The following is a 17,060-nucleotide window of genomic DNA, read 5'->3' on the forward strand; positions in this document are numbered from 1 at the left end:
CAGTTCATCCTTGACTCAAAGTGAATGTTTGCGCCAAGTTTGAAAAGTCCCTTCAAGGTGTTCTTGAGACATCACGTTCACAAGACAACCCGAAAACAACGTCTCACGTCACTGCACAGAGCGTTAAAAACATCAGCTTGTCGGCTCCGTGCCTTCGCCGTGTGTGTGTGAGTGTATCACAGTACAAAGAAGCACACTTGAGACGGTTAAATTTTCAAAGTTTTTTTGTTCAGTTTGGTTTCAAAATAAAGATCACACAATTGTTTAGAGACAATCTACAACAGGAGTTACAAAAAATAGTTGCCCAGGCAATAAGCATACACAGGTTCTGTTAACTATACACATATGGTTACAGGTGTGCTCGTAGTAAATATACACAAGGCTGCTCCAAATGTACACCGCGCTGTGGCGGGCTGCCTCTCTCACCCAAAAGGACATGGACAGTATGATACAGCACTTACAGCACTAGAGAAATGCCAAAAAACACAAGAATCTCCTCTGTACAATCCATGGGTTTACCCCTCTGAAAACAGTCATGGGTAATCGAAGGGTTTGGGGTTAAATGAGTAAAAGTTATTTCTCCCGCCCGGCCAGCATACCCATACACATGACACGTTTCATGGGGTAAAGCATTCCTATAAAAAGATCTTAAAAAAAGGTCAAAAACAAAGAACCTTCAACATAAACCAGAAGACACCACTAAGTCTAACAAAACGTGTCCAATTGGGGGTCAGTGGGAGATCGACGTCTTAAGTTAAGCAGTGACATGATAAAGATAAAACCAAGCGTGGCGAATCTTTGTACAAGTACTACGCTGTATAGAAAGGGCTTTTCAAAACAAAAATTTGATATTACAATTTACAATATACAACAACTCATATGTCACAACCAAGGAGGTGAGAATATACACTGAAATGCACAGGTTTTTTTTTCTAAGATTTTTTTTTTTTCCAGAGTGAGCTTTTTTCTTTTTTCTTCTCATACCAAAAAGGGTGGTAAAGCACTTTTACATTACAAGGGTTTACAAATGTACAATTATACAGTCAGAAGTATGTGGTCACTACTAGGATACATTATAGATACAGATTCAACATCAAAAACCAGAAAAACTACAAAGTTTTATATATATATTTATATATATATGCAAAGGTCTACACCAAGTATACACGTTATATTTATAGAAGCAAGACCAGAAAACGAATCTCCCATGCTAAATGATCTGTCTGCTGGTTAGCTGATGGCGTGTGTGTGAGTGTGTGTGTGTGTGTGTGTATTCGTCTATGAATTTGTGACGTCTGACAAATTAAATACTCGTTCCATTTCATAGTGGTAAATAGCTAGGAGGGGAGGAGGAGGGGACACAAGGATTGTGTGTGCAGCAGTAGCAAAAGGTGAAATGATTTTTCAGTTTATCAGAAAAGAGGAAATGAAAGGAAAAAAAAAAAATCACAAAAAAAAAAAAAAAAAGAAGGAGTGGAGCGATGAGCGGAGCAGGTCTCACCTCTCACTCCACTCCCTGCCCTCCTCCCCTCCCTCGCCCCATTCAGTGGGCCTGGGCTCGGGTGGGGGAGGGGGAACAAAATCTGACAAAAACTAAGGCTGCCTGTAGCAACAGGCTCCTCCCGAAGGGTTGTCATGGAAACAAGGGTACGAGGGGTACTCGATGTCCTTCGTGAGCAGGATTTGGAGGGGGAAAGTGGGCATGACGCCCACTGAAGGGTCAGACAGTGAGGGGAGGGTGGGGCTGGTAGACATGACAGCTTAAGGGGGGTGAGGTGAATGAAGGGAGGGAGGGAGAGGGAGGTGATAGACATGATTTCAGGCTGTAGGGGAGGGGGAGTCGGTTTACATGATGCCATTGGGAGGGCCGCAGAGAGGACCCAGGTCAACGCCGTTCTTCATGTAGTACTTCTCCAGCTTGGCCAGGATGTGTTTTCCATACGTGTACTTCCTCAGGGTGGAGATGTGAGGCCGGATCTGTGCACGGACACAAACACACACACACACGTTCAAGTTGGATATGAGCAGCGTGCACCTCCAACACTCTCTCTCTGGTTTGGTCATTTCGCATTACCGCAACAACAAAACACACAACAGCCATCTATCTGGAAATCAATGTTGACTCGTGCTTATGTCAGCTTCTGTGTCGTTGCCTAGGGAACCACTGACACCAGTGACCTGATTAAAATGTATTGATGTGCAGGTAAATGAAGGGTTGGGCTGACGGAATGACAGGAGACATGCTCTTTTTTCCTATCCCCTTCAGGGACTTTAAATCAAGAGGTTGATACCTATTGCTGAGACAATTAGTCAAAAAATAATAAAGATAATTATGATAATTGTTCAATTAATGAAAGACTGTTTCCCACAGGTCTGAAATATACTTGTGGTGGTAGCCGGTAAAAGGAAAAGAATGGCATTACCTGCTGGCACAAACATGGTCTACTGACTTATATGTGATAAACAACAAATACGTATGACCTTTTACACAGTATTTGAATTTACTGAATATTTATTTTAATCTAATTTACATCATTACCCAATTTTTAAATCACACATAGAGCTAATCTTCATCATGTCTCTGTGTGTCTGCTTGTGTGTGTGTGAGCCTGTTCAGACCTGGTATTAACATGCGTCAGTGATCAGATCACAAGTGGACAGCCGTGACACATCGCTGTTCACACCTGTGTCTATCACACGTCTCCACCTGACCACTTGTGTCCATATTTCGTTACTACCTACGTCACATCTTAACTAGCATGCTCGTTAGTCACATGAGCAGTTGTGTCGGTACAACTGGAGATAATGGGTCTCGGTCATGAAACGTGAGCAGAAGGAATTCGGGTGTAAACTGTTCACTGAAGGAAATTTACGTGTATTTCAGCATTCATCAGTATGTTAGTTACTGCGATCTTTTCGTCAACACTAACAAAATCTACATCTGCTTCTGACTGCTCGTAGTGCTAGTGTAAATATGATATTGCACAGAAATGTTGCTTGTCATTATTAGAAATTACAGTTTTAATTTGTTTTGTGCTCTGTTATGTTCACAATATGGAGATGCCTTTGAAACATGTACGTCAAACATGACAAGAGATTAGAAATAAAACACATGTAGATAAATGAGTTGGCATTTAGTAGATTTAAGCTTCAGTTTGGGGTTATTAAAAACGTGAATGAGTTATTTTAATCAGCTTAACACAATATTGGAAAAAGCTGTTATCTGAATAAATAAAACAAACCAGCGCTCCTCCTCTGCCCTTTTTACACACCGCAGCCCCAAACTGCAAGTCATTTTTCTTTAATTTAATTATCAGAGACGTGACATGGGAGATGTAAACATTATTTCAAACTGAGTTTTGGTTTAATAAGACTTGTGGGAAAGCAATTTGCCGTCTGACTCTGCTCGCACTGGGCAGTTGGTGAACCCAATCTGCCAGTGTTAAAGGGAGTGTGCTTTAACACCAGACTATTTTACCTGTTGTTAAACTTAACGGTGGGTTGTTGCCTACATCAGACTGCCTGTGTTAAGATGTTTAACAGTGGTTTAATTTTACAACAGTGACAAATAATGCTGAGGGTCAGTACTGACAGAGAGGTGTCTCCGACGATGCAGCAGCTCGTCTGCAGCAGAGAGCTGTGGGCACCTCTTCAAGTGGTTTGGGTGATTGAATCACAATGCGTCTTGCTGGTCATTTACACTTGTATTTGTGCTGTCTACTTGTGATCGGTTCACTGAAGATGCATGTTAATAATAGGTGTAAACAGGCTCTGTGTGTGTGTCTCTCTGCTTGTTTCTCTCGCTCTCTCTCACTGCATGTCTGAAAGCTTCCTCTCCTTGCTTAACTGTATTTTAAAGAGGCTGACCAAAGCTGCCGATCATGTCACTACAGTATCAGCCAGTGAGACACATTTGTCTTGAGCAAGATTTCAAAAATCATTCTACTAAAAAACTTGGAGCACTTTGGAACAATCTCAATTATTCCAGCGTTTCGATGGGATGCATACGATGACTTTCTCTCTCCCTACCTTGTGCATTACGATCTTGCGCTGGGTGGGCTCGGCCACATCGATCATCTTCTGTACCACGTAGTTGGCGTACTGGTCCTTCATCATGGTGTATAAGGCACTGTGGGGGCCCTCAGTCAGGCTGCACACCTCGTCTATCAGCACTGCCCGCTCTGCCCGTGACGCATGGGTCACACACTTCTCCACCACATTACTAGAGAGAGGAAGGAACGGGTTAGTGTGAAGGCACATTTTAAAAGAAGAGAAAGAAACAAGTCTGGCTGCAACTGCGGAGAAACGAAAGCTTTAAAGACGGAGGGAGGATAAGACTGAAACCTTGTGTTTGTGTGTTTACCTGGCAAACTTGTGCTGGCTGAGCCCCAGTACATTGCCTCTGATCTCAGCCACTATCTTGCTCTTATCCTCAGCTCGGCCGTGCTCCAAAACGTGCTGGATCACATAGTTGCCGTACTGGTCCTGAATAAAACAAACCACAGACACATTAAATAAAACGTGAGGACACCAGCTGGTGCTTCTGACGTCACATCAAACATACAGCCAGCTTCAAAACTCTGGCCCGAGAGTGGCTTTATTTAAGCCAACTTACACTGTCACTATCCTGGAAAACATAACTGGTGGAAGACTAAAGACGGCAGCGAGAGCTAGTTTGTGTTACCTGCACCAGCTGCTCTGTGTGTTGATGGAGCTCCTCCAGTATAGGCAGCGTCTGTTCAGGAAGGCAGTGTTCGAGAATGCGCTGGATGACTCGGCAGCCATAAGGGTGAGTGGAGAGGGCAAAGACCTGAGAGATGCACATAATTACACATGTTTACTTATTCAACACATTCACCGAGTGGTCCTGGAGCTCAGTGAGTTGTACACGACACTAATTTACGCTTGTTCCAACTGCTTTCACTTAAAAATGCAGAGAAAGTCTGTGGGATTACAGAACCAAGTGATCATGGCATACTTTCACACACCCTGCCCACCCCTGCAGGGAAAGTGAAGGCAGATTCTTGACATGCTTTCAGCTTCACAAACAAATCTGAGGCATCATGTAGAAGACATGCAGTTAGGCAACATGCAAATGTTCTAGAAGCCAAACATCAGTGAGATTCACTGTCACAGCATCCCGAGCGACTCCTCAAAACCGAAACCTTTCATTAGTATCTAACTAACAGCAGCATGCATGGACGCACAAAATTTTTCTTTTAACACTTTATGCTAATGTAACATTTTGCTGCTGGATAGAAGATGGCTGTTGCCACTGGGCTGAGGTTTCTGTTGCCATGGCAACGTACCCTGTCCCCGGAAAGGACTGAGTACGTGTGTCTATGTACTTTGGCGGTGACAATATGCTTGCTGCCTCAAGGCAGCGGCAGTGTACGTGTGCGCACAAGTAGATGTATGTGTGTAGGGATGTCAGCCAAGCACCGGCAGGCGTCAGTGATTGAATGTGGAAATATTTTGTGAGTGTGCGCTCACAGAGGGGACCCACCTGTCCCTTGAAGGCGTCTATGATGAAGTGCAACGCGTGAGGCTGGACACATTCGATACACTTCTGCACCACGTGGTTACCGTTCTGGTCTTTCACACATTTTAACACATGGCCGTCCAGCTCCCGCACCATCTCGCTCTGCAGGGACGAGGAGGAGGACAGAGGTGGAGGAAGGGGGAGAATGTGGAGAGGGACATGTAATTGTTAGTGAGAAATCAAATACTGCCTGAAAGCATTTTCCAAACTCTCCTTCATTTTTCACAGTGGCTCACAGCCCAACAAATAACACTGGGCTTTGAACAGTCGCCCTGGAGAAATCTACTGAGGTCCATTAAGGAGAGATGGATACCTTTCTATATCTCTGTCTCTCACTCACACACTCTCACACTGATACCTTTCCCTGAAACTACTGAATTTAAGCACAATTATTTCCTGTTGATATTCAGCTACATTTATCTTAACACCTGCAGTTCGACATTTGCATATAAACTGTGGTATCATTAGCCTCATTCATCGTTGATGACAGAGTGCCTGCAAGGAACCTGCTGCTGCACGAGGCAGCTCCAACATAAAACCCATAATGTAGATGAAAAATGCCATTTCAGCTTGAGGAGTGCAACTCTTTATCGATGCCGTATTCTGCTATGTAAACAGAAATTAGTGATCCGTGAGCAATGAACCCTCATTCAGGACTGAATTACGAGCACACGGATAGTCGATGTGCTTTAAAATTGGGGCACTTCAAAGGATATTTAGCTTTTTTTCCCCCCTAAAGTAATGAGCCAGCATCACAGCAGGGTTATGGCAGGAAAGGTTTAATTAAGGTTGTTTCAGTACAAAGGTACATTCTGTTTCCATTGTTTATTCCTTCATACGGCGCAAAGAGAATGAGTGTACTTACAATGACCTGCTGATCTGAGGGGATGAACTCCAGAGCTTTCTGAATGACCCTACAGCCGTACATCTGCAGGGCCAGAGACAGCACATGACCTCGGATCCTCTCTGCCAGAGCCAGCTTCTGGTCCAGGCTGCCGAACTGAAACAAACACACACACACAAAATAAGTCTGTAAATCCTCTAATCCATTTGATAATACACGACACAATACCACCTACATTACACTGCCACACAGGCCACAGAGCATAAAAATCAGGTGCAGTGCAGAATCATTAGGGCTGGGATGATATGCTTACCTCCCGATTTAATACTATCACCCCACCAGGGTGCTGATTGGATATGTGTAGTGATTCTGCAAGTATTGTCATTATGTTAATGTTTTAATTAACACTAGACCATGTGAAAAAGGTGAATCATACATTTCTAGAGACTATATCACTCAGTCTCTTGACTTTTATTTCAGCAGCATCATACAATGCATGCAAAACTGGTAATTTATCTACCAACTGTTTCATGGTCTTATTTTTAAAAGTCTTATTTCAGTGAAGCACTTTATGACCTTGCTTTTTAACAAGTGCTTTATTGAATAAACTGTAAACTTAACTTACTTACTAAAATGGAAATTTACGATAAAATCAATAAGACAATATTTCATTTTTGAAGTGAATTTAAACTGCAACATTTGGCTGTCCCTGCTCATAAATTCCCAAACACAGATTTGTAAGTGGCAGACACCAATTTATCAACACTGACCGCCACTTACTGATTTGCCAATTTTGTTTTGTATTAAAAAAATGGTGAAATCTTATTCCATTGCAAAGGTGCGCACAGCTCATTGCTTTGCTCAGCCCCTCATTGTGCTATCACTCTCTCCATTTATCACACCACAAATGTAGCGATTTATCTAGCTCGTAGACTCTGTGGTCCCTCCGCCTCACTCTCCAGTGCTAGAAGACTACTCACCAGGAGGAGTGGGCTGAAGCTCCAGAGACAGACCTTCAATAAAGGTTGCAGCAACTGAAATTCAGCCTGCGCAAACCCCAGCCCTGGGTTCACAGTGGGTTGCGTCTAATTTATGTAACGGCAGCAACAGAAAGTTTGCTGATCCAGCTGGCTGAATCCGAGTTGCTAGGTCTGTGTTCACAGACTGTTGGTCATTTTCTGCTTCTTTCTCGCTTTGTCTCTGCTTTTCTTGAAACTGATATGATGTGACGTCACTTACAGGCTACCACAATAAAAGCAGCAACCTATTTACACCTCCGCATTTGAATTACACTTATAGGCAATAAACTGTGAAAAAAATTGTGATATTTGAGTGAATTGATCTTTTCCCTCAGCCCTTACAGTCATTTACTAAGATTCAATTCAATAAAATTTTATTTATAAAGTCCAATATCACAAATCACAATTTGTCTCAGAGGGCTTTACAGCGGATAAGGAAAAACACTCCCCAAAAAAACCTTTAATGTAGGGGAAAAAAACGGGGAAAGATGTCCCCATTAATTCAAATCAAGTTCTGTATACTTTGATAAAAGTGATCCGAATTCTCATACATACCTCAAAGAACTTCTGGATGACATAATTTCCAAAGACGTCCACCATGAGCTGGTAGGCCGCCTGCAGTATCTCGCTGAAGACAAGCTGGCGCTCCGCTGAACTGGCTCGCTCCAATTTCAACTGGATAAACCTGTTGGAGACAGAGAGGATAAGCATCATATTAACATCAGATTCCTCCTGTTTTGTTATTCTTCAATTTTGTGTTCGGGGCTTTTGTAATGTATAAAAGCCTCATGAGAAATTATACAGCCTGCTCTCCTAAAATCCACTTAGTATATAAAGTGGATTCACAAAGTCTGGATGAACTTGAACACAAGGACAAATAAACACATCAGACAGCGACGGAGCAATAAAGTGAAACAGATGTACAAAGAGAGAGAGAGAGAGATGCTCCTATATCTTTAACCTCAGGGAACAGTCAGACAAAAGGAGATGAAATTTAGAGCGAAGAAAAGACGAGGAGAAGGAACCAAGGAGCCTGTGAGGTGAAGTGATGGATGCCAGGCAGAACGCAGAGATAAAAAGGACTGTGATGTTGAAAAGACTGAGGAAAGAGAACGTCTGGAATGTGCAGACTGGACGTCATGGTGTATTAATAGATCATTTGGTTTAAAAGTGCATCTGCAGCACGGCGGGTTCAACCCAGACAGACCCAGAAACCAGGGCTCCAGAGGGGCTTTCAGGGGCCCCTGAAATCAGCTCCTCTCTTGATTATCACCACATAAAGAGGTAGAGATGGTAACATCTGGATGACACTGCTTCTGCTGTATCAGTACCAACACTAGAGAATAAGGGTGCAACAGTCCAAAGACGTCATTGTTTGGTACGGTGGAAATACCTCCAGATACATAAGGATACATTCTTTTCATTCATTTTCAACGAACAGTAATGCAAGTGTCAAAAACACACAAAGACCGAGGTAGCATTTGGTCTCTGGCAACTTTTGAAAACTATTTATAACACTCCTTTATTACATTATGACACTTACAAACCTTTATCATCCCAGGGATAGGCACACATGGGTGATGCCATCGAATGTGCATGTTAGATGCATTTCCATTCACATACCCGAAAACGAGGAGCAATGCAGACACACAACATATGTTGCTGTCATTGTTTAACTAAGTGTTTGGGGGGAGAACTCACGCTTGTGAACTTTGGCTCCACATTATGTGCATCCATTTACATACCATGTATTCTGTTTTCTACAAACCGTTAAAGTCCTGCTTAAGAATATAGGCCTAAAGAGGCAACATAACAGAGATTACACTGTCTGTGAAAGGAAGCAGCATCTCAAATATCTGCCATATTCACTGTTCAAAATCATTGTTTCTTTTCAGAGGCACAGTTACATGAGTCAATACCAGAATATATCGAAACTGAAAATATGACAGCAAAGTCACATATACAGTCGGAGGGCTGTAACTTTGAAACATCAGTATACCCAGCCTGTTCACAGTCTGTGTTGAATATAAAAAGAAACATGAGTTTTGATCCAGCACTCCACTGCGACCGCTGTTGTCTTCCAGATCTGCCTTAAGGCACCTTTACACCGGGAGATTTTAGGCTTTCCCAGACCAAAGTTGACGAATTCTGAAGGAAACGTGGTGAAATCTTTTTTGTTGACCGAAAACAGTGTTCCTAAATCACACAGATTCACATCCACCAATGTCCAATACTAAGATTTGGTGACTTAATACAGCCTGCGTCAAAATGTTGACGATATCAGACATTTAAAAGGGGCACTCCGCCAATTCTAAACATCACTTTAATGGTCGTAGTTTTTATAGCTCAGCATGTAAAAACAGCGTTACAGTGTCTTCTGTGGCTCTGGAGGAGTTTGTCAGGTCTAAAACAATAAACTTAAGTGTAATTTCTTGCTTGAGCTCTGGGAGTTCAAATCTTAACAGCCTTGCAAACCCGGGATGCCAAGTTTGGAGGACCTGGGCGACGTCTGGAAAGATCTAATGAAGCTGCATTCTGGTAAATGTAGGATCCAGTGTTCTTAAAATATCATATACAGGTTAAAAATAAGATTTTATTAGACCTTCATGCCACTGTGTGACATGCACTGAACCTGCAAGATCACTGTTTTCACGCAGTGAACGGGAGCCTGGTTGACTTACATTTTTTTCCATCTGAGATAAAAGGCTGTGTTGTCAAACTGCAATCTACTCGCAGGGCTCTGATATTTTAGGTTGCAGTGATATTTTCGTGTGTGCGTACCTGCTGCCGTGCTGGTCCTGGCTGAACTCCATGATGTGGCCAGCGATGTCTCTGAGCTGCAGGTTGGGGTAGCGGTTGTTCCTGAAGTCCTCCAGCAAGCGGCTCCGGCCTGACGGCATCACGTCGGACATGCCGTAGCGTAACCGTGACGACGGGAACAGCTGACTGCTGGGTGAAAAGAGGGAGGAGCCCGAGCTGGCGGCGCTGCGGTACTTGGCCTCTGCACCTGGAGCTGCAGAGATGAAACGCCCACTGCCGTTGGTCAGGCCTCCTGAGGGGTCAGAGAACAGGGAGGTGATTATAGGAGCTGGGTCTGATGGTCCAGGACTGCTCAGATTCAAGAGAAGCTTTTAGATTAGAGGAAATCTTATAGAAATAAAAGCCAGAACCAAAAAACCAAGACGATGCGAAACATTTATTAAAAAAACTAATTGTATCCTGCACCCAGAGAGGTGCAGACATCTTAAAGCAGCCAAAACAACTCCTACTTGAGGTCAGTTATTTTAAATTAACTTTTTTTCCAAGTGTGCTGTGGTGCATGGCAATTTCTGAGAGCAGAGGGAAAATGAATCCCTCTCTCTTGCACTGAATTTCAAATGCTGCTGCAATGATTACTTGCATGGGTTAACATGGATTATTTTTCTAATTGATGACACTGCAGAGCTAAAGTTTGGCGATCATGAAAATTACATTACAGCTATGCAGCGCAGAGAAATAGCACTGGATGGCAGCACTGCCTCAGATACTAAGATGTCCTGTACTGAGAATTATCAACCTTGAATATATTAAACAGCATTAGATGAGTGATAAGTGAGATAGATTGAGCCAACGTAGAGCTGGGCAATATATGTATATTATATCAGTAATGTCAGAGTTTCCTGGTATTTAAGGCTGCACTACAGTAAATTTTTGTAATGTTTTGAACTTTCCAGATTGTTTTAGCTGTTCTACTTTTTCCCTTTACGCTCTTACTCACAATATCCACATTACTGATGATTATTTATCAAAACCCCCCTGGGGAAATGAGTTGTGAATGTACCAATAGTCAACACTATAACAGCCTCACAATATCAAGAGGTAGATATTTTATTTTCTCCATATCACCCAGCCCTCTTTTAACGTGTATTTAAAAGTCAAATGGATTGTAAACACATAAAACTGAAGTACTCTCAAGTGAAGTTTGTACCAGGTGTTAGCAGAACACTTGTCTCAGGTTTTGTTGCTGGTGGAGGCCCATATACATACAAATATCCTGGCTAGTGTCTGTACACCGTGTAGTTCATCAGAGCTCTGTTTCCTCCCTTCAAACACTGCTATTTACTACAGTTCATAACTGTATAGTATGACACCTTAAAAGACTTGGAAATTGCCAAAGCCAGGTAATCTATCACAGTCATTACAAAGCCTCAACTTGGCACTGTCAGTCTGTTTGATTGTGTCTTCATCACACACAAGTGTTTGTATTACACTTCACTCTGCCAACTGTCAATCACAGGAAACACACAGGAAGCAGTAAAAGTCTCAGTCTGTAATTAATCCCTCAAAACGTGCTGCCTCAAAAAAATCTGCCGTCACGTTTGAGTCTTTTAGTTTGGAGCATCCTGTTAACTGGAACAGCAGTTGGTTTGGAGCTTGGTAGGACGCATTCAGTAACACTATTTTTAAAACAGTGTACTTGAATGCCAAGATTACTCCATATATGACAACATGCCGAGTTTGATACTGGTTGAGTAAACGGCATATTTTGATGGGATATTCAGAATTTTTTGAATGTAGCATTTTCCAGTTAAGATGTGGAATTTTATTCAGGTTTTGGGAGCTTTCTTTAGACAAGTATACAGTCTAACTGTGATTTTTTTTCTGCTTATAGTCAGCTCTGTGCGTTGTCATGGATGCGTTGTACCTAAACCAACCTAGACAGCACTTTGGAAGGCTGGGAGGTAGAGATGCATGGCCAGAAGAAAAGCCCACATGTCTAGTCAGAGAGACAAACACCTATTTTTCAACATTATGAAAGACTTGTATATCAAAATGATTTTGGAAATGCACCAATCCAACATCCTTTTCAAGACAGCAGTTAAAGGAATAGGAGAGGGAGGCTGTGCTCGCACAGTCGAACAAGTCCGCCACTGGTACAAAGCTTTGAAAAAAAATCCTATTTTGATGCAAAGAAGCAAAACGGCAAAAGCAGCTCCAGTTGTTCCACTTTTCAACATTTTAACGTAATGAACGGCTGCATGTAAATAGGAATATTTTGTGCATGAAAACATACTCAATGTTAGGGACTACTTATATACATCTTACTTTACAAAATACATGTAACACCATATCAGGGCATCTACGCAAATGTCCTACTAAAGCCTAGTATTCAAAGATTATGCATGTGGTACATATAAATGCCATGTACGTTAAAAATCCAGAGACGTCAATGTGTTAAGCTTCAGTAAACTGATGCAGCAGTGAGGTCCGGAGTCGACACAGCTGTGTCCTACACATGCTCAACAAGGGTTTTTGAAAATAATGGGACCAATCAACTGACAGGTGCAGTAAAGTACGCTAAATGATACTCATAGCAGGTCTATTCTGGCACATATATAGCACTGGCTTTGTGTTTTTGCAAAAGAGCACTAGCACCGTCTCTATAGAGTCACAGTCGCTATTCAAGTGGTGCTACTGTGAAACAAAACACAATCAATGACTCTTCTACTCTCCAACACTTGAATCAGAGACACTTACCAAGATTGAGGTTGGATGAGGAGCTGTGATTGGACAGGGAAGGAGGGGGTGTGAGGGAATGGGAGGGGCCCTGGTTGGGAAGGGGCATGCCCACTGGGCCAGGGGAGGGACTGAAGCCCAAGGTGCCGTTATAGAAGCCTCCGTGGCCAATCGGGGTGAGGCTGGAGGGCGTGCGTTTGTACAGCTCATTGTTGCCTGTCAGGGAGTCCCGCCTGGAACCGCTGCCACCACTTGAGTTGGCCACTAGAGGGAGACAAAGATGTAAATTAGATCGTGGTATCTGTAGGAGCAGTGAAATGTTAATCTGCTGTTCTTTACTTTGCTCAAACTATATTTTAGCACACGATTTATATTCAATCTAGAACCCTTAAACACCAAAAAGACTTCACTTGACCACTCTGACACACTCTTCAGCAGCAGACTGGCTAGGAAAGGTGTATTCCTACCTGCAGTGCCAAAGCCTCCCAGTGTGGCCCCCAGTGTGGCCCCCAGAGAGGACGAAGCTTGCTGGCTGAAGCCCAGGGAGGCAGAACCTGGTCCGGGCTGGCCAGAGCCTTGTGAGAAAAGAGAGGAGCTCTGAGAGGAGGAGCTGAGGGAGGAAGATCCGTAGAAGGAGCTCCCACCCAGAGCACCACCAGGGCCACCCTGCTGCTGAGGCTGCTGGGAAGTCATGGCACGAAACGGACCGTTGGCCCCACCGCCCAGACCACCATTGGCACCACCTGCGGAGGCTGCTGCTGCTGCAACTGGAGGGAGACACAACCAAACAAGTGCTTTCACAGGTTTGCCTTCTGGACGACAAAGTGTTGCAACAACTCTGAGTGAACAGTCATATAAACAGTCAAATGAAATTAATTCAGTGTGAGATTTAGCAAGTGCCGCAAAGATTCTTAAAGAGCTTTTTTTTTTCTATTTACCCATGTTTTTGTATCTCAGTGACTTACGACAACAACAATTTTTTTTTAATTGGTCCAGTACTGAGCGGTAGCGCTTAAACGGGCTGTAATGTTACCACTCGGGGGGCATGTTTGCACTCTCAATATATGTTCACTTTAAATGCTTGTTTTTTGCCACTAGAGTTGGGCGATCTTGTCCATATCCTATCGTCCTATCGCCATCTAGTGAAATCGCCGATGAATGATGTCATCGTCATTCTCCTGACATTGTGTTGTTTGGTTTGTTCACCGCTCTGTGACATGCGCGTTAGTGTCGAGCGGGCGGAGGCGTTGATCTCACATCCGTCCCCCGACCCTCCGCTCTCTCAGTAAGCAGCCTCCCTCTGTCTCCTCTCACTCAGCCTCGTTCAGCCTTGATCTTGTCAGCATGCGCCACACACGCGCTGGATCGGATCACCCATCGGCACAACCCTATTTGCCACTATCATTTTTATCAGTAGCAAAAACATGCACTCGAAGTGGACGTAAACTGACGGTGCATAATTTCCCCAAATGGTTACACTGCAGCCTGTTAGGTGGCTGCGGCACTCTGGCTCAATGCTGGACCAAGTTAAATTGTTTCCATTCGTCATGTAGAGACAGCAAGACTGGAAATAGGGTCCAGGTTGAGAAATACAGTTGATGCATTTTTGGCAGACTTTTTTTAAACCACAAACAATTCTATGCATCATTTCTAATATTAATGTAATGTAAACCCACATTCCCCTTGATACAAGGGCTGAATGATTTTCAGAACACAATTTTCAAATAAAGAAAAGCTCCAATTTTAATGCGACACAATCTAGCCACATGCACACACGCTGCCCTACGCTCCACATGACAAATGTGAATAAGCGCAGATAAAGAAAACAACTTGTGAAATGCAATGCGAGCATCGATACTTGCAGCACTACAGTGTGAAAACAGCCAAAGCCGGGTTGAAGTGCAATCCAGATGTTTACATATTCCGTTGTGATAACAGTAGCGTTGTGTGTGTGTGTGTAAAGCAAGTGTGTGTGGTTGAGTGATTAAGAGAGAGTGACGCAGGATGCGCTAAGAGTGCACAGGTGTCTGCCATCACAACAGAGAAGAAATTAGCAGTAAAGTTGTCAACTGGAGGTAAATACACAGTGTAGCTTTCAGTGTGTCTGTGAATAGATGCTGCCGCTCAGACCACGGTCTGGAAGCTAAAGCAGGAACAGTTAATAACATGTTTACGACGAGGCGACTGGTAGAGCCATAATCAGTGTGCATTTTAGTTTCTGTAATTTGTACAATACTGTCACTGAGCAGAGATCAGTAATATTCAGATTTATTTTCATATATGAATGTTCAGTGTATTCAATGTTTGAGTTTGTCGTGCTATACACTGATTTATTGCTTGTGTGTATTGTATAATCTTAATTAGATGATGTTCCCATGTTGTTCAGTCCTGCTTGATACTAGTGTCTACACTCACATAAACAACACTGACTCATGGGAACTCCTTGTAAAAATCTAAGGCTAAGCTTAAAGGTAAGTCTCATAATCTCTTAATTGCACGTTCTGGATGAACGGGACATTCAGGACATGTTTTTAAAAACCACAATGTTCAATCTTTTGTTTTGTGTTCATGACATTCTCCTTTGTCCTGCTGGCTGAAGTGAGACAGGTCAGACCTTTGAGGCTTTACGTGTATTACTGTCTTACCTGCTTGTGCTGCGGAGGGAGATATGATGACAGAGGCGGGGGCCATGAGACGGACAGGGCCACTCCTAGCTCCAGTGTTGACCACGAGGGCCCCTGTCTGATCGTAGTAGGCTGCAGGGGCCAGGACTGGGTAGCCTGAGAAACAGACAGCAACAGAGGAGTATTCAGAGTGAGTGAATTGATTTTAGCACATCCTTTCTTTCATGTAGTGATGGGTGGTTATGGGTAATTTTAGTTCTCACTGACTGAACAAATCTATAACTAAGGTATCTGAAAATTCTGCTTTAATATCAAATGTAATAAAAGAGTGTCATACTCACCGGGGACTCCTGCTGCTAACCCCTGTCCAAAGGCAAGGGCTGAGTTGACTGCTGCTGCCGCAACCAGCTGGTCATTCTGCTGACCCTGCTGACCTTGGCTGGGGGTCAGAGGTCGCTGGTTGCCCCCAGCACGCATCACCTTTACAAAAAAGGAGTGTTTGCATTGTCATTATCAATATGCAAATTAATACAGACACAGTGCTCCACAATCTGCCTGTGGTGCACCATAGACATAACCTTCTATCATGTGAACATTCTCTTGTAGTTTATTTCTAAAATAATGTGCCCACACACAGAGAGACAAATAGTGGCATGTAATAAATAGCCACAGCACATTCCTTTCATTAGCATAAGCATACATGAGCGTAGGAGGAGTAAATAAAAAACAGCAGTTGGATGAAACAGTCCCTGCTGAATCGTTTATATTCTACACAGCCTGCACACAGTCTTCTGCTTAAAGATCCAAGTCCTGGAGCAGAAAAATTGAAAGCACATTTCAACCAGCACATAAGAAGAGCTCTGACACAAACATCTTGAGCCAGTGGCAATCAGCATGCCAGTTTTTTTGGCGGGCGTCCGACTGACCTGCTGTTGGTTCTGCTGGCCCTGGTTTGCTGCCTGCTGATTGGCCGAGTTGTTGGCTGCAGCAGCCTGCTGCTGGAAAAGGTTGGCAGGGTAGACCCCCCACGGGGTCACACCGTAGTACTGGGGAGGCATCACTGCCGGGCCTAGACGCCAAGAAATACCCAATATACAGGTGAGATAGGACGACTGTGTTTATGCACGTCCACACTGTGGGAAATTAATTAACATGAGTGTTTCTAAATCCTTTCAACAGCATCTCAATGGAGCTCAGGGTCCATTTCCAAAGGCACGTCTCACCTAGTGTAGCTGCTGCTGCTAGACCAGCTGCGTAGGGGTCTGTCCCTGGTGGAGCCGCACTGATGATGTACGGATTGGGCACAAATGCTGGGGCCAGACCTGAGAACACACGGAGGGAAAATGTGAACCAAAACATTTTACGTAACACATAGAATTCACTCCTAGAATGAAGCATCAACACATAATAACCACTTTAGGACTCTATCAAGACTGTAATTAAGACGACAGATAGTAATCAAACAAAAAATGCTCTCCAGATTTTTTGGTTAGCTCATGACCAAACTGTTTCTAAAGAGTCTTGTTAAGTATTAC

The 17,060-nt window shown here is 43.3% G+C and overlaps 1 protein-coding gene and 1 long non-coding RNA gene across 3 annotated transcripts in view; one reads left to right on the forward strand and one right to left on the reverse strand.

Annotated features, from left to right (window-relative positions):
- Nucleotides 1–206: 206 nt before the first annotated feature.
- Nucleotides 207–17,060, reverse strand: part of pum1 (pumilio RNA-binding family member 1) — a 32,246-nt gene continuing 15,392 nt past the window's right edge. For both annotated transcript variants that reach the window (XM_050034206.1, XM_050034205.1), the window contains exons 10-23: nt 16,749–16,847; nt 16,452–16,594; nt 15,867–16,005; nt 15,547–15,681; nt 13,369–13,668; nt 12,923–13,165; nt 10,187–10,457; nt 7,961–8,090; nt 6,408–6,542; nt 5,507–5,644; nt 4,685–4,810; nt 4,364–4,485; nt 4,030–4,222; nt 207–1,977 (exon numbers count right to left, since the gene is read on the reverse strand). In XM_050034206.1, the coding sequence (XP_049890163.1) occupies nt 1,846–1,977; nt 4,030–4,222; nt 4,364–4,485; nt 4,685–4,810; nt 5,507–5,644; nt 6,408–6,542; nt 7,961–8,090; nt 10,187–10,457; nt 12,923–13,165; nt 13,369–13,668; nt 15,547–15,681; nt 15,867–16,005; nt 16,452–16,594; nt 16,749–16,847 (2,306 nt within the window). In that variant the 3' untranslated portion in view covers nt 207–1,845. The remainder of the gene's footprint in view (nt 1,978–4,029; nt 4,223–4,363; nt 4,486–4,684; nt 4,811–5,506; nt 5,645–6,407; nt 6,543–7,960; nt 8,091–10,186; nt 10,458–12,922; nt 13,166–13,368; nt 13,669–15,546; nt 15,682–15,866; nt 16,006–16,451; nt 16,595–16,748; nt 16,848–17,060) is intronic.
- Nucleotides 13,685–16,826, forward strand: LOC126383634 (uncharacterized). Its single transcript, XR_007569179.1, has 3 exons — nt 13,685–14,976; nt 15,501–15,715; nt 16,705–16,826. It is a non-coding gene; the product is annotated as an uncharacterized LOC126383634 (long non-coding RNA).

This window comes from Epinephelus moara, chromosome 22, assembly GCF_006386435.1.
Source record: "Epinephelus moara isolate mb chromosome 22, YSFRI_EMoa_1.0, whole genome shotgun sequence".
NCBI classification, from domain to species: domain Eukaryota; kingdom Metazoa; phylum Chordata; class Actinopteri; order Perciformes; family Serranidae; genus Epinephelus; species Epinephelus moara.